The 20,987-nt window shown below is 46.4% G+C and overlaps 1 protein-coding gene across 1 annotated transcript in view; it reads right to left on the bottom strand.

Annotated features, from left to right (window-relative positions):
- Positions 1-20,838: 20,838 nt before the first annotated feature.
- Positions 20,839-20,987, bottom strand: part of Siah3 (siah E3 ubiquitin protein ligase family member 3) — a 68,940-nt gene continuing 68,791 nt past the window's right edge. Inside the window, exon 2 of the mRNA XM_021181144.1 lies at positions 20,839-20,987. This exon is cut by the window's right edge and continues 547 nt beyond it. Within this exon, the coding sequence (XP_021036803.1) occupies positions 20,863-20,987 (125 nt within the window). The 3' untranslated portion in view covers positions 20,839-20,862.

Raw genomic sequence — 20,987 nt, 5'->3', positions numbered from 1 at the left:
GATTTTTTGTATTTCATTTTATTTTTAGCTTTAATTATTATTAAAGACAACTTAAATGTTATCTTTGGGTAACATCTGGATACATTTGGATAAACGTGTGCTTTGGAATTCACTGACGTAGCAGTATTGAAAACAGAGTTAAACATAAACCTTTTAGCATTTTGTTGTAAATAAAGTGAAGGGAAGTTACTGATGTAAAATGGGATTGTTTGAACGGGAATGGGCCCCCATAGGCTCACATATTGATTTTCATGCTTAGTCCCAACTGACAAACTCTTAGAAAAGGATTGGTAGGTGTGGCCTTGTTGGAGGAAGTATGTCACACAGGAGACCCAGAGTATCTCTCTACCTGCTGCTGCTGCCTGTGGATCAGGATATAAAGCTCTCACCTATTGTTCCAATGACGTGCCTCTCTGCTCCCCACCACGATAATGATGGGCCAGCCCTCTGAAACCATGAGCCAGCCCCCAATTAAATGCTTTCTTTTATAAAATTTGCCTTGTGATGGTGTCCTTCATGGCAAGGGAAGAGTAACTAAGATAGCGAGCAACACACACTGTAGCTGGCAAGAACATGCTCGACATCTTGGATTAAGCTTTTTCATAAGAACAGGATACAGACTAGAGCTGTGAATAAGAACCAACCGAGCAAAACTTCTCTGCCATGGACAGACTGGGATGTTACAGGGCAAGAGGCCAATTACCTTCTTTTGGAATAGTGTTAGACCCAGACAGCCATTCATTGCCCACCACACATTCTGTGCCAGAACTAACTTCCTGTGACTATTAAGGGGAAAGTCCACCTTTGGTATCTATTACCTTAGCAAACCCACCAGCTTCCACCAACCCAAAAGCTACGAATGCCATCAGATAACGTCTTGGGTCTATGGAAAAGCCTCCCTCTGCTTGCCGTACCTGCCTCTCTGATACATCCATCAGTACACCTTACACTTACCCTGACTTATGAGTTCCTTTGTTCTGAAACACAAACATAAAGGTTCATGAAACTGCTTCCATGACAGAACCTGGAATTTGGGGTAAGTTAAATCTGTGTCCTTGGGCCATCGTCACTCAGAATGGCTCCAGGATGAACTATTTTTTCATCCCCTTTAAGATGAGAGCTGCGGCTTGCGTTGACAGCACTTACCTGTACTTTAACCCTGATATAGAAATTTGCAACCTGCACCCTAGAGATTGCGAATACATTTACTCATTTTAAAGTAATGGCTCATAATTCTTCCTGTGTTACTACAACAAAATATTTTCAGAAAGCAAACAGGTTTGAGGCCAGAGAGAAAGCTAAATCGGTAGACGGCTTATTGATCAAACAAAAGGTCCTGAGCTTGAGCCCCAGAACTCACATGCTAGAAAGCCAGACACTATGGAGTTTGCCTGTACTTCCAGCTCTGAAGAGGTGGAGACAGGAGGATCCCTGCGACTTGCTGGCCAGCCAGTATTCTGGATTGGCAACCTCCAGGTTTATTGAGAGACTCTGCCTCAGAAAAATAAGGTAAAGAAAGATGGAGGAGGACACCTAGTGTCAACTTCTGACTTCCACAAGTACAAGCATACACATGTGCATACACACAACAAATAAGTAAATAAATAAAGGGGTTTTAAAAAATATGTGATTCAGGCAATTGTAGGTTTCAAACAGTACAATGCTGGTGTCCTGGTGTTGGGTCTCTGGTAATGTTACCAGAATGTTTGATAAGCATATATAACAATCTTCATGGTGGTACAAAGAGAAGATGTGAGACGTTGGAGATACAGAATGTATACAATCTTGGGGGTGGGGAATCATGAGTGTTTTAATATCCCGCTAAGAAGCTGGAAACAGTGTATACAGGAAAGGAATGTTAAAAGCAGCCTCCCAGAGAGTGGCACTTCCCAGTCTATAAAAGAAAACTTCTAGAAAGAATCTCTGTGTGCATAGATGGGTTAATTAACACTTCACTGGCTGTGGAGAAGCTGAAATGTCACAGGTCTTGGAGCCTGAGTAAAATTTCTATTGAGCTAACTTTAACCCCTCAAAGAGCATCCCTTGCCTACCTCTTTGTTGACCTAACATTATGATCAACAGATATAATGGAATATATAAACAAAACCCTATTTCCCCCCAACCAGAGTGCTAAGGATACCCTTAGGGGCCTGTCTGCTTGTCTATAACCTGCATCTCTGATATACCCACTAGTGCATCTTAAAATTACCTTGATTTATAATTGTCTCTATCCCGTTCCTATGACACTCCATGAAACTGTTCAACACCTATAACAGAGATTGCCTGATGTATCGTAACCCACCTACCAGATCTTCTCACCAGTGATTTGGTAGATGAATTGATTTATTATTTATTTATTTATTTGATTGAATTATCTTTGTTTTGTATCTAGAGCAGTTCACGTAATCACTGACATGATGCCATGTGTCATTTAGAACAATCAGATTCCATGTTCTGAGGCCACGATCACTCGTGCTTGGTTCATAATAGACTGTCTCTGTTTCCTTCAGAACAAGCTGGCTATGTATCTACTCTTACAATTTCAGGAACCGGGATGCAGTGAGCAGAGCAGCATGGAAGTCATTTACAATAGGACACGCACATTTCAGTATTGGCTGCTAGGCATTCCCACCTGTACCAAAACCACGAGGAGGTGACAGCTACTGCATGGCATGTCAGGTGTTTTGCAGTGTACTGTGATGAGCTTGCGTGTTATACCATTTGTGATATGTGGTTTTCATCTTGGAAAACTTGAGATGTAGAATTAGAATCAGGCTGTCCAAGGTGCCATGGAAATGTGAGATGGGAAAAAGGGAAAGATCTGAGATGCCCGGTGAGTCTGGACAATTTGGGCCTGGTGGTTACAGACCTATAAGCATAGTACTTTGGAAACTGAGGCAGGGGGATTGCAAGAGCAAGGTCAGCTGAGCTACAGAGTGATTTCAAAACCAATCTATACAACTTAGAGAAACACTGTATGAAAATAAAAAATTAAGAAGTGGGCTAGGGATATAGCTCAGGTGTGAGAATTCATTCCCAAGTACTATGGGGGGCGGGGTGGGGAATGGCTGTGCAGTTTCCATCCCTTAGAGGCAAGTACTACTATCCTAGTAGCAGGGAACTCGAGAGTGAGAGATTCAGGAACGCTCCAGCGCAGCAAGAGGATGCAGGAAGGCCAGTGGAGCCGGAGATAAGTGGGCCTTCTATAGACACCCATGAGCATCTGTAGCATTGAGTATGACACTGAATTTGAGTCAAATGGAGACCCAAAGGACTATGCCTTTGAAAGGATAGAGGTTAGCAGTGTTGGGAAGGACAGGGAGGGAAGACCTCAATGGGTAAAGAAGTAGAATGGGTTTCACATCTGGACCTCACTGTAGATCTCTCTTTGGCCTGTCTGTGTCAGGTTTCTCTGAGGCTCTTGCCGATGAGGCTTTGACCTTGGGCTTTGGTGTCTGCTTGGTCTGCATGACTAAGCCTTAGCCAGAATACATTTAAGTCCATTGAGAGGGCGCCTCAGCCCATGATACCTTATGTCTCTATATGTCTAGCCAAACTCCTTATCCTCCAGGCCATAAAGCCAGCCTGCCTTCGGAAAAACCCTGTTGGGACAACTAAGCCACCTGCCCTGACTTCTTCTCTTCATAACTACCCAGCTTCGACTCCTTCTACAATCTGTTCCTTGGCCAAGAACTTCCAGTTTTTCATTTTTCTGGATTGAGCTCCATTCTGTACGGGGGAGGGGGGCAGCTTATTCGTAGTTGTTTCTGAGTGAAACATGGTTTCAGCCTTTTAAACTACTGTCAAGCTTTGGTATTCTTTATTTGATATAAAGAGTAGGGAGTGGAAAATGAGAGTGGCTATAGTGTGAGGTGTGTGTCTGTGTGTATGTGTGTGTATGCGTGTGTATGTCTGTGTGTGTATGTATGCATGTGTATGTGTGCAGGTGTGTGTGTATGTATGTATGTGTATGCGTGTGTGTGTGTGTGTGTGTGTGTATGTATGCCTCTGTGTGTGGTGTATGCACATATGCCTGTGTGTGAAGATACAGGTGGGGACATAGAAGTGATGTAGATGCATTTGACATGAGTTTCATATGCAAAGTTCATATAATAATAATAATATTCTATAAAAGAAAGTTGACAGCAGTGACTCTACTTGTGACCCAGATGCTTTCTTGTCCTGTAGGGACTGCTCTGGGAGCTTGTTGGTTAGGCCAAGGGACAGTTGAGAAGGAGCAGCTGGGAGATTGTGCAACTGAACACTGCCAGGATGATGATGTGAGTGGCTGGTCCAGGCTCCACCAATGAATGGTAGAAACAAAAGCTTCCAGCCACTGTGCAACCCTAGATGGTCTGAAATGGCTTTGTAGATGAGGGTGGCCTTGAATTCACAGAGCTCCACCTGCCTCTGTGCCCTGAGTGCTGTAATTAAAGGTGTGGGCTACGACTTTTGGCATCTAGTCGTTATTCTTGACACATAGGCTACTTCTCCCACTTGACTGTCTCCTGTGACCTTCAAAAGAGTCTCTGGACTGCTCCCTAAAGGGGAATACTGTGGTTTCTACTGGAATCTCTGGACATTTACGATTCTAAGATGCCAAATAAAAAGGTTTATATATAAGAAAATTCCTCAATTTCTTTTAATGACACTATAAAAAAAATCTGTTTCTCAAGAAATGTAAAAGGCACTTAGCCCAGGATTCCTGGTGCTTTATCACTGTCTCTTGAATCAAGGCATTAGTTGGCCTTCCAGGAAGCTGGAGAGTTTCCTAGAGAAGTATGGAAATGTAGTTGCTTTCCCCCCAGTAAAGCCAGAGGGCTGCCTGCTGTGGCCAGAGGCTCCTCTCAGGCCCACTTTTTTTTTTTTTTTTTTTTTTGGTTTGGAGACAGGGTTTCTCTGTATAGCTCTAGCTGTCCTGGAACTCACTCAGTAGACCAGGCTGGCCTTCAAACTCAGATATCCACCTATCTCTGCCTCCCAAGTGCTGGGATTAAAGGCGTGCGCCACCACAGCCTGGCCTCAGGCCGACTCTTTAGGAAGGTCATTGACAAATCCCAGCTGGTCGTTCTTCCCCCTAGCTCTAGAGGAAAGGCAATGTGGGTTTTACTTTTCAAGTCACCTGTGTGGCATCTGGATATAAACCCACCAGGCTGGAGGTGGGAGGTCAGAGTGTGGCTCTTCCCACGCACAACCCCACAGCCACACAGCCACACAGCCGCACAGCCTGCTCTCTCAGCCTGCCAGGGAAAAATCCAGCTGATGCCATTTGACCCCCCTGACCCCCCCTACTTATTGGGTTTCCTCTCTCTCACTCACCCAATTGTTTAGGACAACTGAATCAAGCTGACATTTTGATAATAAACTCCAGACGGAGTCGAGTTTTCAAATTTGGTCTTTCTTTTCTGTAATGTTGTTTTCATTGATTCCGAGAGTCTCAGGAACGCTGGTGTTTCTTTAACAAGCCCTGGGCAAGATGCAGACCTCCACCTGGGAGTGTGTGCAAGAACAGGCTGCCTTGGTACAGAGAAGGCTCAGCTGTCTCCTGTTTTTTCTCTTCCATCCACTCAGGAAGCAGAAAGAGGGCTGTCAGATGGAGCTGAGTGAAATGAAAATGTTTGGTAATTTCAAAGCTACTAAACCAAAACCTATTTTCTGTAGCAACATAGTCCTGGGCATAATATTTTCTCTTTTCCCGTAACTTGTGTCTGTAGCCGTTTGCATTACTTGGACCCTAGCAGAAAATAGGATTTCTCACCTACAGATGGAGAAGAGAAAAGAGGCCCGCCTAAACATTAGGTAGAAATTGCTTGTCAAGTTTGATCAATTCTGAGAAAATCCAAATCCCCTTTGAAGAGATACAGTTGATGCTGGAAGATTAGATGGGGTCGTCCTTATGCGGTCATTGTGTGGCTAAATTGTCTGCATATGCAGCCTGTTTGCTAAATGCACCATACATTTGCATCTAAATGGTCCATAAATAATTTGATTCTGCTCCGCAAAGTACCACACAGAAACCCCCTCCCCCCACTGGGCGTGGGAGATGTGTCAGTTGGACTCTCTTCGGTCATTGCTTCGATGGTGCTATTATCTGACAAGGCACTGGGGAAAGAGTACAGGAATCTATTAGTGAGAGCCTGTCTCCATTATGAGCTGAGATTTGAGTGAGCCGGCAGAGAAATCTTTCATTATGTACAGCATTTGGCCTCCAGGTCTCAGGGCCAGACTGATAAAAGTAATAAGAAAAAAAAGCTGAGGCTAGTCCGGCGGAGCCCATCCCCCACTCCACACAGCCACCACGATCTCAGCAATTTTGCTTTGCATGTTGCGGACCAGTGTAAGGTGTCAATGATCAATGTCCCCGCTGCCTTCTGTGAGGACAATGACTATACCTGTTTCATCCATCCAACACTGGGATGTGTAGCTCTAGCACACACATTCCTGCCTGAGGTGACTGGGTACCCCTAAGAGTTTTTAGCTTGGCCTGAAAGAGAGAGTAAAAAATTATGTAAGCCCCTAGACTTGTGTCCAAAATAGACCTCACTAATGGCAGGGAGTAAAAGTTTAACTCACCCCATTGTTCCAGGATGTACTAAGCACAAAGTAGAAGTTTAACTTGCTCCATTGTTTCAGGAAATGTTCATACAGAATACTCTAACCGTTCCTTGAACCCGTTATGCTTGCCAAATGCTATAGCCCAATGCCAGGCGTTTGTGGTTTCTGCCTTTATAAACCCCTTACCCCTTGAGCTGGGGATCGACTCCTCTACCCCTGTGTGGCATATGAGTCACCCCCAGTGCACTGTCTTTCCCGATTAAACCTCTGCTGTTTGCATCAAGACCAGTCTCTTGTGAGTTCTTGGGCATCACGGCATCCCGGGGCTTGAGCGAGGGTCCCTCCTGTTTCGGGGGACTTTCAGGCCAGGTATTAAGATCAAACTGCAGTGAGAGGTGCTGGAGAAATGGCTTCGTGGTTAAGAGAGCTTGCTGTTTTTCCAGAGGACCTAAGTTTGGTTTCCAGCACTCATATCAGATGGTCTGTAACTCTAGCTTCAGGAGGCCGAGCGTGTGCATGCACACAGGCGTGAGCAAATCAATTTTAAAAAGAAAACCAACTTCAATGATGGCAGAAAGCTAGTGTGTTGCAGGTGGCGAGCCAAATCATCTTGGGCTATCTGTAGCCCTTAAAGTAGCCAATCACAGCACAGCTCTGTGAAACCAGACATTCTTGTGACTATTAGGTGAATCTTGTTGGGTGTATAAATAGGTCTCTAGCTTCCTCTGACCCAAAGTAAGAAAGCAGGGATAGCACTGCCAGCAGTTCCCTTCTGGCTGCTCTGGCTGCGTGTCGGTTACTGCAAAGCTGTGACTTTTTACAGCCTCCTTTCCATGAAATTTGCGATCTCCCCTTCTTTTAAAGGTTCCAGGGGGATGGCGCGGCTTGATTTAAGGAAGTTCAATATATTAAATCTAGTTTCACACAGAAGAAATATGGGAGGATGGTTATTCACTTTGTGAAAGGGTTCACAGCGGGATGCTTAGGGTGATAAATATTATATGTGGTACTTAGTGGGTGATTTAGTTCATTGTTACAGGAATATGTCTGTGGGCAAAATGCTCTGTACTTACTTAAAGGGTCCTGGTGTTTTTGCCCCACCCCCCTATTACTCAGCCTTTGCGGCCCAGCTCACAGGGACACAGAGACAGACACAGAGACAGTGGAGCACCTGACAGTTGCTTCTAATCTCTTGTTTGTTTTCTGGAACTCTGGAGTCTTGCTCTTACTGTCTAGTCTCTTACTGGTTGCTTTTCTTATCACTATAAACAACACCCAACGGAAGGACTTAAGGGTAGGAGGGTGGGGGTGGGAGTGGGGATAGGTGGGTGGGTCCTCACATCTGGCACATCAGGAAGCAGAGGGCTCAGACAGTAGGAGTGGAGATAATCTACAGAATGGCTTCCACCTTTGCCAAGTAGCACACACATGCTAAAGGTCCTGTCACCTTCCATCTCAGCCTACCTGTTAGTTAGAACCTGAGTGTTCAAACACGTTCACCCATAGGGGAAATGTTCTTACTCACTACAGCACAGTGCCAGCTGGCCCAAGCTGGCCAATCCAGACTCAGTCCCCTGATGGTTTGACTTCCTGAGGTAAAGCTGGAAAGTGAGGGCTTCTGTTCCCTAGCTTCCTTAGAAAGCCACTTAGAGAAAGTAGAGAGAAGAGCAGAGAAGGCAATCGCCATAGTAGTTCTGTTAGAAAGAGTTATATGGTGTCGCTGGGAGCTGCTTTGTTTCTTGTTTGTTTGTTTTTAACTGTTTAGTCTCTGGGAGTGTACTTCTCTAGCCATGTAATATCCTGTAAATATTTTCTGTGACTGTTCCTCCTCCTCCTCCCACCCCCTCCTCCTCCTCCTCTCCCTCCTCCTCCTTCTCCTCTTCTTCCTCCTCTTCCTTCTCCTCCTCTTCCTTCTGCTTCGAGACAGAGCCTCCTTATATAGCCCAGGCTGGCCTTGAACTTGAAATCTTTACTCTAAGCCTCTTTTGTGCTACAATTACAGGGATGCACCGACGTACATGGCCTTAATATTTTGTATATTTTGATTCAGTTGGCTGAAGTGGATTTTGTTATTTGCAACCAGAAGCCTTAACGGACCGACATGTCTTCCTTTTCTTGCCTGTCCTGGGGCACACCACAGAATAACTTGTCATCTTATGAATCTTTCTGCTCCTCCTGACAGGCTGCAGACTTTCTCTAAGCTCTGCTGATCCCACGGTCTCTGTTTGGGCTTCACCCCACCTGGCTAGCCAACTGTGAAGAGAGAATTTTCCATTGAGATTACAATTCCTTCCACCCCCAGGACCTTCCTACAAAAGATGAAAGCTTTTAGATTATGGTTTTATTTGTCCAGAAAATTGAGATTTTACAGGGAAGGGCTGCATTAGTCATGTTTATCCTTTTCTGTATTTTTTGATGTGTTGATACCTGGGACTTACAGGCCTGGGGGATGCACTGTCCTCTCAGGATTAGAATAGCAGACATATTACCTTTAGTGTGCAACACAATTAATCCAGAGCCCATATCCTGACCTGTTATTTATCTGGGACACTGTTTCCTCCCCTAAATCATCCGAAGCTAGACACCAACTGTCATGTCCAGGATCCACATCTCTCCGACCTAACTCAAACTAGCCAACAGCAGGCTTAATCAGACTGTCTCCACTGTCCCTCCAGGGAAAGAAGCACAGAGGCGCTAGCCCAGGCTTTCCTCCATCCTTCTGCCTCCTGCTTGACGCCGGTTTTCTCTGTACACTTTCTGGGGAGGGGAGAGAGAGGAAGAGTCCTCTCCCGGACTAGAAAAAAGGAATAAGCTTTTCTTGTAAATGCAATTGTGTCTATGTCTGAGATCTTACCGTTCCCAAGGAAAATAAATCCTGTGCCCATCTTAAAACACAGAGAGTGAAGTTGTCTCTTGCTGTAAACTGGATTTCCCATCACAGAGTTTTGGTGGCATAGCTGTGAATGCCTTCCGGAATTCACTCACAGGGCTGTCCATCAATGGACACAGTCTTTTAGTGTTAGGGATACCAACAGAATTCAAGAGTCCCTTTGCCAACTTTGTGCATGCTGCCACACCTGGGTGTTATGTGGATACTGGTGACCCAAATTTCCCCATCCCCACTAGAAATATGTTTTTAGTGATGTGTATCTAAATGCAATGACAGTGACTCTCTCTGGACCAGATTAGTTTATAGTAGCAAAGAGAGCTGGCTCCTCAGAGAGATGCTCTCATCCCAGGATATTCACATTTCCTTCAGAAGAGAGCATGGCTATGTTTGCTCGAATCCGATATGAAATCGAAGTTCTAATCTCTGGGAGCTTTTCTTAGTGCACACATTTGTGCAAAGCAACACCCAGCTCCTGATGCATTATCCTATACATTGAGCACCCAGGGACCCTGCACCCAAATGTTCCCATTGCTGGAAATAATAGACCATTACATCTGGGTCCATTTTCTGCTTATTTGCCAGTCGTCAGAGGCAGACAAACCAGCCCAGCTGTGGCAATTGCTAATTGGGAGCTGCTGATGGCGAGGTCTGTGTGTGCTGTGTGCTAGGTCTGTGTGTGCTGTGTGCTANGTCTGTGTGTGCTGTGTGCTAGGTCTGTGTGTGCTGTGTGCTAGGTCTGTGTGTGCTGTGTGCTAGGTCTGTGTGTGCCGTGTGCTAGGTCTGTGTGTGCTGTGTGCTAGGTCTGTGTGTGCTGTGTGCCCCATCAACCTTGAAGGTTGCTTGAATTTGTTTGCCTCAAGTGCCCTGAGGAATTCCTGAGGGTGGGTACCACACCTTCTCTCCCCTTCTGATCCTTCTGTTTGCTACCATGGACCATCTTTTGGTGCTCAAACATTCTTCCTGCCCCCAAACCCTCCTCTTATTGGATCAAGAAGACGGGGACCTCTTTCTACACTGACAGCAGCATCCCTCTGCTTGGATGCTTTTGTTATCTGAAACTCTGGGATTTAAAGGCACACTGATCGATAAGTCAGTAAGTAGAACTGTTTGCTGCACAAGCCTGGCCACCTTCCCTCAGACCCCAGAACCCACGCAAACGGCAGACACAGTAGCTCAAGCATTTGTAATCCCAGGGTAGAGGGAAGTCTACAGGAAAGAGGTGAGGACAGAGAAATCTCCAGACGCTCACACGTCAGCTAGTTCGGCTTATGCAGCGAGGAAGAGACTCTGTCTCTTTCAAGGTGGACAGTGAGGGCTGAGTTGAGACCGTTGTCCTCTGACCTCCACATGTACATCGTGGTATGAGTATGTCCACATCCACACCCACAAACGGGCGTGTTCACACATCTTATACATGTGCACACACACAAAACAAACCAACAAGGTACATTGGTCCTACTAAGATCCAGAGAAAAGCACAACCCAACCATTTCAACTAGAAAACAGGTCCAGGAACTTAGAGTCTTGTGGCCAGAAAGGAATGGAGTTAGCAAGAAGGCTGCAGATAGCAATCTACTGTCATAACAATGTGCCTTGTCCTTTTAGCATTGAGAGTCAGATCCAGGGCCTTGTGTACATTGGGTAACTACATGTTCTACCACTGAGCCACATCTCCAACCTTGAAAAAAAAATAGGTTTTTATTAGGCTACTTTTTGTGAATTCTTCTCTCCTACATTTGCCAGACTCTACAAATAGAAAACCCAAGACACCCAGTTAAACTGGAATTTTAGGCAAATACTGAAATATAAACATGTCCTAAATGCTGCACGAGATATACTAAATTTGTTATTACTTTTCTGAAATAGAAATTTAACTCCGTTTCCTATATATTATTGAGCAATGTATTCCCTACTTTTCTCTCCTAAAGCCCTTTCCCCAACTCAGCCACATCTACAGCCTTACACCTCCAGTAGGTGACAATTGGTTCATGTCTTCTTTTCTCTTGTGCTCCTTTTTTGAGGTGGGAAGCTACAGGGACTAGAAACAACCTTCTGGCCACCTCCACTGTTTTTTCACTAAGATGTTGTCACTGTTTGAGGGAAGTCAGGTGATGAAGTAGGAAGTAGCTTTGCCTTTGACTGACTGGGAAGCGTTTATGGGGTCTTTGATTTCTGACTTGATTGTGCACTATTTTTTAAATCTATCATTCCTAGAATTGTGTGGTACCTGAGGCACAGTCTAAAAGTGGACCTGAGGGAAACCATGGGAACATGACACTTGTGGCTGCACCCCCAGACTGTGGCTGGATAGAAAGTCAGTGAAAATTATGGGGGCTTGGGAAGAATAAGAGGTCCCTAGCCCTGGAGTCTGCTTGAAGCCTCCGGCTGGTGAGAATCAAGAATTCTAGGAAAATCAACATTTGCTTTACGGTTGCTACACAGAGGCAATATTCTTTTTATATAAAGATATTTTCAAAAATGTTAAAATAGCAGTGGGGTGTACTCAAGGCTTCAGAGAATATGACCTTCAAGGACGGCCTTGCTCCTCGTGAGAACCGGAGAAAGATAGCAGCCAGTGAACGTGCAGCAACTTGAAAGCCAGCACATCTGCTTCTTGTCCATGACAACCAGTTCCATCCTGTCTAGAAGCAGGAAATGTCCTTGGTTCTATTGGCAGTACTGACCTGAGCCTAGACACACCAAAATGCTGAAGGGTGCTGGTTCAAGCTCTGGTTTCTTGGTTTGGTTTTCCTTCCCCTTATAAATGGCAACTTTAATGAGCAGTCACCTAGAAGCTGTGGGAGACCAGATGCTCTGGAACCTGTGTCCAAAACTCCAGTCCCACCTTGTGGGCAGGACAACTGGATAGACCAACTCACCCCTCCATATTGCAGCCCAATAGGGCTTTGTTAACCTACAGCAGGAGCCCCCACCCCTGCTGCAGCCCTTTCTAGGGAACCCCCTGTTCTAAAGCTGCCCTGTCTGCTTCCTTTCTCTTGAGCACTCACCTGCAATAGAATTCCTTTCTGAAATTCACCCTTCCTTTGTCCACAAAATTCATTCTGAGTCTGCAGGACAAAGGACCCATAGGTCAATGGCCTGGTGTGGCTTTGGTGGCCTTTATACTCAAGAACCTACCACCCCACACCCTCCACCCCTGCTCCCATCACTTCTTTCCCAGACATAAACCTGCTACTCTGGGAACCCCACAAACAGGACTACAAACTTTTATTACACTGAGAACACCCTAGCTTCCCTTACAACTCGGGTTGGCCTGTGAGTTTACCTTATCTTCCGTGACCCTCTCTTGTCCCTGACAGCCCCTCTATGATCACATTTAACTTAACAAACCTTTAAAGATGATAACTTCAAAGCCCACCTGCATTCTTTATATGGCCATTATAAAGCTGTTAGACCCACCCCACACCTGAGTATGTCTTGGTCTCTCACAGAGTACCTGTCCACCCACTAATTCTTATGCTTGAATCTATGTTAAATTTTTCTTTTAATAAAATCCAACTCCGGCTGCTGGGGAGGTGGCTCAGTAAAGTCCTTGCTATGCAAGCCTGACGGCAGAAGTGCAGGTCCCCAGCATTGATGCTAAAAGCTGAGCACTGTGGGAAGTATCTATAATCCCAGCAGTGGCCATGTAGGGAGGGACAGTTGAGGGTAGAAACAGGAGGACCTCAGGAGTTCACCTGCCAACCAGCCTGAAATTCTTTCTGCAGTGAAGAAATTCTTTCTGCCTTTACCTGGGTGGGAGTTTCAGAGAAGAACTCCTTCCATTGCTGCAGGTGAGGCATGATCTCTGTCTGGTATCTACTATGGCTGATAAAACTACAGGGAGAGAGTTAGGTAAAATAATGAAACCGAAACCCACAGACCCACAGATGGGTCTTCTATGCCTTTTATCAAGTGTACTTAGTTACTAACTAGTCAAAATGGGTTTGTGATTTAGGACGTCTGTCCAGTCAGTGAATTGCCTCCTCAAACAACCTTTTTGGAGATCTACCAAACATTCTTTGTGGTACCCTGATACAGTATGTGAAAGTTAGAATCCCTGGTTTGCAGAGATTGTATAAATCCAACTGAATGCTATTTCCTTTGACCTCAGTGTTAAAAATCAGAAATCTCCACCATGGGGGTATTAATGGAAGTTGAATTGGTACCCGGGAAGAGGCACAGAGAATCAGAGTCAGTTACCTTGTAACTGGGTGGCAGTCAAAGCCTCTGACTTTAATACCTAATGGATGCTTTTCCTTCTGGCCCCCTTGTAGAGCAATTGGAGAGCAACTCATCTACCTCTAGGCTAACAGGAAGTCGCTCAGGGATTTCCTTCTCTGCTGCCTTTAGGCCAAGCTCATGTGGGGTTTAGTTCTGAGCTGTTGGAGGAAGGAGATTGATAATTCGCATCACCCAAGGAAAGCCCTGAACAGGACCGCGTTCAGGCAGCCTGGGATTTTCAGGGTAAATGACTGCCTTCCTTAGGGATTTGCTGGGAGAGTCCTGGTCAGAAATGGGATAGAGATTTAAATATAAATTCCCAACCCCACCAGGCAGGGGTTTAAAGGATAAACCCCTTCGGCTCAGAGGAAGATTTACGCAGTTGTAGTCGCTTCACAGGGAACTGTTTCTGTGTGATGCTTGACACTGGGGACTGTTCTACACTAGCTGGTTTATCCACCCATCCTGACTGCTAACCTGCCACATCCCCATCACCCTGCACAGCCTTTTCTGTTCCCCTGGCCCCCTCAACTTTCACTGCCATCCCCCAGTGGCAAGAACAGAAACCTCTATTAACACGGAATGAAGGAGAACGGCTCAGGACGGTCTGGGGCTCTGGTCATGCCTTGCTTCCCCATCTAAATGCTGCCTGGTCCATCCCAGTCACTTCCTCCCTGCCTGCCTCTTCTTACAGTCACAGGTCCCCTCTTCTGGGGACTTGACCTGCCTCTGTTTCTTGTGCCCCGTTTTTCTCACTGGACTCTGGCTTTGAATTTCAGAACTTACAGGGAAGAACGTTAATAGAGTCCTGGGCTCCACTGTGGCCCCCTTGAATCAGAACTGCAGGTTCTGCAGCTTAGAAATTGAGTTCTCTGGGAAATCAACAACCCCTAGATTCCAGGGTACAATTGGCATGGGTCTTTCTCCAATGGCTGGGTTTTGGGAAGGCTCCTCTCTTTCCCCCTTCATTAGGGAACACTCTCTCCCTAGTATTGAGCAGCATTATTGTATGTCTTTGAGGGTATGTAGAGAGACAAAGCAAGTAGCTGGGCTACTCTGACAGTCAGTGACAAGGCCTGAAAGGTGTCCCAGCTCATGAATATTCATGTTACCTCCTGGTCACTTTTGATCATTCATATCAATTCAATTCCAGGGTCTCCCCCTCCCCCAAGCTTTTGTGAGAGCAGGAAACAGGTTCTGGAAATAAGGTGGCAAAAAGATTGAGGTTAAAATGAATTGACAGGCAATGGGATTAGAACCATGCTGAATTCTGATCTTGGGAGTGACGAACAGTGGCTGGAATTAAAGAATTAAACCATGAAGACTTCTTTGACAAGCGATCTGATAGACCCCAGAAGTAAATTTCAGAGACAGTGTTGTCAGGCAGAGGCAGGGGACAGCGGAGATAAGGGACTCTGGGAGGCCAGGGCAGAGGTGAAACCCATTTCTTTCTTTAGAATGCAGGGAGAGAGGCAGAGACTCGTTTCTCCAGACAGTTAATGCAAGGTGCTGACATCGGTCCAGGCACTCTGGAGTTATCATAGTTTCTATTCACCGCTGGTAGCATATTCTCCCTTCCATCCAATAATGACCTTAAACGGAGGAGGCAAACATGAACAGGGGAGGAAGATAACAAAACAGAAGGCAAGCGTGACAGCTAGTGAATCTCTGAGTACTGAACTCTGCCTGGTAGCGTCATAGTGCAATTCTCTCATGTTGCAGGGAACAAACCAACAGGAAGAACAAACACATTCCAAGAGGCTCAAGGAAGTGATACCAAAAAAACTCAATAGCTTTTCCATGGGGGGGGGGGGGGGGGGGCGGAGACAAAGTAACACCCCGGTTTGCTACTGTTTCTTGTCTGTGATGTCCTAAGAAAACCTAGACAATTGTATGTGTATCAGTTAGAAGGGAGTGAAATGTCTCTGGAGGTTACCCACCCTCTTCTTTCTTGCCATTCCCCAGACAAGGTTTGAAAGGGACAAGGGGATGTTTCTGGAACCCTGGAAGTGAAATATTTTCACCTAAGGTTAGAAAGACAGGCTCTAGCCCGCGAAGGTAACTGCTGTGTTCTGCTGTTGTTGGAGAAACGCATGTGTATACACAATGGGTCTCCTGGGGCCCCTTTCAGTGGTGTTTTTTTCAGTGGAGCATTGCAGGAAATCTGACGAGGAGACATCTCTCTTGATGCTTTTTAGAGTTGGATTTCAGTCAAAGCCAGATTTTATGTTCCATCTGTGACCCTCCCTCCCCTTCTAGAAGTCAGGTTCATGTTGCAGCCTCCGAGAGTCTTTACTTCTGTCACATGGAAACCAATGGACTCAGAGGTACTGATTCGTGTGTGTGTGTGTGTGTGTGTGTGTGTGTATGCATGAGTGCAGGTGCATGTGCACAAACATGTATGTAGACAACAAAGGTTAATGATAGGTATGTTTCTCTTAAATTTTGACTCAGGATCTCTCACTGAACTTGGATCTCACTGATTCAGGAAGACTATTTGATCTGCAGGTCCTGGCGGTCCTCCTTATTCTGCTCCCCATTGCTGGAATTACAGGCACATACTCCATCACCTGGCCTCTGTGTGAGTGCTGGGGACCCAAATTCCAGTTACCAGGCCTGTATAGCAGGCGCTTTCCTGACTGAGCCCTCTCCTGGCTCCTTGGTTCACTTCTCATGTCTGAGTACCTGCCTGCTTCCAGGCACGGGACTTCCAGGGTCTTGTGACTTTTGGGACAGTGGGAACAATGTGCCCTGGCTAAGTCCTTGTTGGATTGCATCAAGTAGAGTATCACCTATTACTGCCTCTGCCCCTTGGCTTTATAACACATCAGGGTCTCACTTTCCTTCCTTGGCAACACATTTTATGTGATATTCGAAACCACTACTTAACGCTTCTCTCAAATGTCAGCTGTTTCCAATCTCTAGTTTCAAAGTAAAACATTTTCTTCAGGGAACATTTTGACCTACAGGTAAGGAAGGCAGAGGGTGGGGAGCCTGTGAGAAAAAATAACGAAATCAAGGATTCCAGTTTTATAGAGTGTGGTTTGGCTTTCAGGTTGGGGTTGCCCATAGGCTGGTTTTGTGGGTCCTGAGTCTTTATGAAAGCCATCAGATAAGATCTTGCACAGCAGCATAGGTCAGGGTGGTGTGGAGGGCAGTTTTGAAGGGTGTTCTGGGCAAGAGACACTCTTGGAAGCTTCAAGGTCTCTTCCCCAGTAGAGCTGCTTTTCCTGAACAATCCGTTGTTTGACCATCATGTGTGTCATCCTCCCGAGTCCTCTCTCCCCACCCTGTGAGCATCAGCAATGTTTCGACTGTGCTATGCATTCTAGTCATTATGAATGGCTTGAGTTAACTTTCTGGGACTGTCTTGGCTGATAGTATTTGCCAGTGGCTGTAACGTACATCCTTCCACCCTATCACCATGGAGTGACCGCGTGCTGAGTGGGAAGGTCCGCATCACTGTAAGCACTGTGAGCCCATTCCTTGTAGACATGAGACAAACGGCATCCGGAGCACAGAAAAGAAAGACTCGGGAAGCGTGGACACCTGAGTATTCTCCTTGTCTTAAATAGAATTTATTTAACTGTAAGATTATATATAAGTTAATTTTTAATAATGGTTGTAATAACTGACCTACAAAATTCTAAAAATGTAACAATCTGGATACAAGTCGGCTAGTGGGCTGGAAGAACAGAAGCGAAAAGATACATTTAGTACTGAGATACTACAGCGGGGTTTCCATGCTGTCCACACTGGGTCCTTCTGAGACTCTGCAACATGAGTTCATAGGAATGACGTGGGTGGGGTTGGTTAAAAGCCCAGAGTGTGGGACCAGTTTTGCTGTTTGCTATCAGTTACATAGGGACAACACACACACACACACAGCAGCAGCTTCATGTGGTTGTTTTGAGGGTTAGGTGGGGTAACATGTTCCAAGTATGCATCCCCCTGGGTCATAGGGGAAACTTCCAGTCAGTGGCAGCCTCAAGCTCTACTGTGACAACTATCCTGATCCATTCCTCAATGTCCCCAGTAGCTGCAGGAGTGTTAGCTCTATCCCAGGGACGGGTCCATGTGCAGACTGACGGAACAATCTTCATTGTACTGCTAAACCTCCAGCAGTCATTCATTTGGCTCAGACTCACAAGGAGACATGGTTCCCTTTAAACACCTTCTGAACAAATGGCTCACAATTGCCAACTCAAATACAGGCTACTCATCTCTCTTAAGCGCTACTGTCTGTCTAGACCCTCTACTAAAACACATATATTCCTCAAAGAGTACGGTTGAGTGTCTGGGCAACCTGGGTTCAGAATCTAGGAGCAAGAAGCCTGCCTGAGAGTGGGTGAAGGAGACAGACACCAGGCTACTGAGACCTCCATGTGCCTCTTCCCTCCCACCGCCCTGGGACCAGCTTACTGCACATTGCCAAGAAGTCACTGAAAGTGGCTTCCACTCCAGCCTTTCCCTATGGATACTCCCCCATCATCCAGGGTGAAGACCCTGTCGATTCTGAAGTCTCCAATCCACTGCTGAAGCAAGACCCTGCTGAACACCGGGGGGTTCGTCTTCCTATATTAAGAACACTAAGTCTAAGTTGGTGGAGCTGAGTTTTAGTCGTGGTCTGATGTTTGACCTTGAGAAGGTCATGATGCGTCTCTGAACCTGTGTGTTGAGGAAACTGACGAGGATTCACTCAAGACTTAAAGAAGAGAGCAATAGAGGATTCACTCAAGACTAAAGGAGAGAGCAATAGAGGATTCACTCAAGACTAAAGAAGAGAGCAATAGCACTCAAACACACACTCTTTTGTTTGGTCTTAGCTTGCTCCTTTGTCTTCTGTTCTTCACTTATTAGTTTGGAGAGAAAAGTCATCTTGGGAGCACCGTAGTTGGAGGAGAAGGACACGTTCCCTAGCCTTTATTTTGGAGATTTCTAGGAACCACCTTTCAAATCTGTGCCTGGGATGACTTACCCATAGTATAGTGGGCACTAGCAACAGCCTGCAGTTGTTCCTAGTTTGGCTCGGTAGGAAGGCGAAGGCAACACTGCAGGAATTCTGGGATCTATAAGCACTGAGTGTCTTCTTGAGGCGTTGTGTGTTTGTTTACATGGGGCACCTAGGATACTCCACATGACCATCAGAAGCCAGGAGAGGATCTCTGGCTCCAGACGCCTTTACACAACTATGGAGGCCCTGGGCTGCAGGCAAGGAGCCACACGAGCTGGTCTCTCCCAGGGCTGACCCACCAGCCTGGGGTCTGGGCCATCCACTGTTGGTTGCTAATGGCCTGGAGCTGCATATGTAATAGCTCCCATGGCACACAAACCTTTCCTTGGCAACTCACAGCGTCATCTTCGTGCTCCTCTGTGGGCAAAGTTAGTTGTGCTTCACCAGCCCTTGATAGAGGAAGCCTGGGCTCAGAATCCCAGCAAAGACCGGGTAACTGGAAAGGACTGTGTTTTCATCTTTCTGTAAATTGATGCTTCGGGTATGGGTGCACAGCAAAAGTGGCTGGAAGATCACCCAGTGTGGGGGAAGGGTAGTGTGTTTTTAGATGAATTAATTCTGGTAGAGAAAAGATTGCTGACGGCCAGCCAGGACAATCTGCCTGAAACTAAGCGTTCACTTGGAGGCTGGCCAGGCCGGCCCAGCTGGTGTGCCTGAGGTAAGGGCATGAGCTGGAGAAAGGCCCACACAGTCCCAGGAAGAGACAAGCTGGATTTGCTTGCCATGTTTTCCCTTAGCACCTGGCCAGTGACAGAAAGGAAGTTGCAGACATGTGGCCCCACTGGGAAGGCTTTAAGGTGTCCAAGTCAGAACAGAAAGTAGACAAGAGTGAAGATCCCCACTTTCTTTCACTGCAGGAAGCCCTCCTCCCCCTCCACCGGAAGTTGATGTGTGGTTCTAACAACAAACCAAGAGAAAGCAGCCTCTCCTGGAGGGGTGGCATGGGAGAGGGGTTGGGGATGAGGGTGGAGGTGGGGTAGTGGGTGAGGTTGGGGGTTGGTGGGTGATGGGGGTGTGGGGTGGGTGGGGAGTGGAGGGCAAGGTGAGTTCCTGATGCTTCCTTCTGCAAATGCTGAGCTATTCCAAAGCCACCATGTTTATGTACTGAGCAGGGATGCAGCATGTGTTAGAGCGTAAGGAAAGGAGTGGGGAGGCCCAGAGTCTAAGCATCAGGACTAGCTCTCCGGTGGGGGGGGGGGTCCGGCTTGCTTTTCCCTGGGGTGCTTATGTTTGATGATGGATCTTATTTATAAACTATCAACAAACAGAGTAGCTGGCTCTCTGTCTGATACAAAAAAGTGTTACTCTAGTGAAATGTGTGTGTGGGTGTGTGTGGTGGTGGGGGTGGGGAGTGGATGATAGATTTATAATTGATACATTTAAAAGGTCTCACTGAGGCAGGAGCACCCTCCCAGAGGCTAGAAGTTACTTTGATGCCTCCTTTCTGGCTGCTTCTCTGGTGCATCTTACTATTCCTGCCTCAGTAGAGGCAAAGCTCTTTTCAGAAAAAGCGCTGAGAACATCCCAGCTTTAATTGCAAAGCTGAAGGGAAAGGCATAGCTCAGTAAGGAGGCCAGGAGAGCCTGGAAATAAAAGAGAGAGGCTTTTTAATCTGACCACTGCCTGGTGTCCAGGATCGAGTGAGTGCTTCTGACACAAAGGGTGACTCCATGCTCTGTGGAGGAGACAATGTCTCAGGCTCCTGCAGCTTAGCCTTGAGCCCAAGGCTCCTGGAAAGGGGCTGATGGCAGCTGTCTGGGTTTTCTCTCCAGATGTGCTGCCTCACCCATGACAAGTTAGGCTCTATTCGAAACAGCCCCGAAGATGGAAGAAGGATGTTTTTGGTAGTGTAGCCTCCTTTAACTCCAGTGCTCGGCTTCTTGGTAACAGTGGTGCTTGCCCTTTGGAGGCAGTGAAGAAAGGGGCTAACAGTGGTGGAAAATAACTACTCTGGCAGACTCTTCTGAATGCTCTACAAAACGTTACCAACAACACAGGACAGATTTCACACCAAGATCTTGAATCACAGTTGTTTACATAATATAATGCCCATGGCAGATGAATACTAATACCTCAAATTACCTGAGACAAAAAAGAAAGAAGAGAAAGAAGATGGGTAATAAAAACGTCCTGCTGTCTAGAGGTCCAAGGTGCACAGGATATCCAGCGGCTCCTGGTCTCACATCTCTGCAGCATCCCTGGCTCTGACGTCCGTCTCCGTGATGGCGATTCCAATGGCGAGGCTGCCGTTGTCAGAGAAGAGCTGAGCCAGTGAAGTGTTGAGAACCAGGCAGTCCCCATCGG

Source organism: Mus caroli, chromosome 14 (genome assembly GCF_900094665.2).
Source record: "Mus caroli chromosome 14, CAROLI_EIJ_v1.1, whole genome shotgun sequence".
Taxonomy (NCBI): domain Eukaryota; kingdom Metazoa; phylum Chordata; class Mammalia; order Rodentia; family Muridae; genus Mus; species Mus caroli.
The sequence above is the reverse complement of the archived record's forward strand: the minus strand, read 5'-3'. Positions and strand labels throughout refer to the sequence as shown.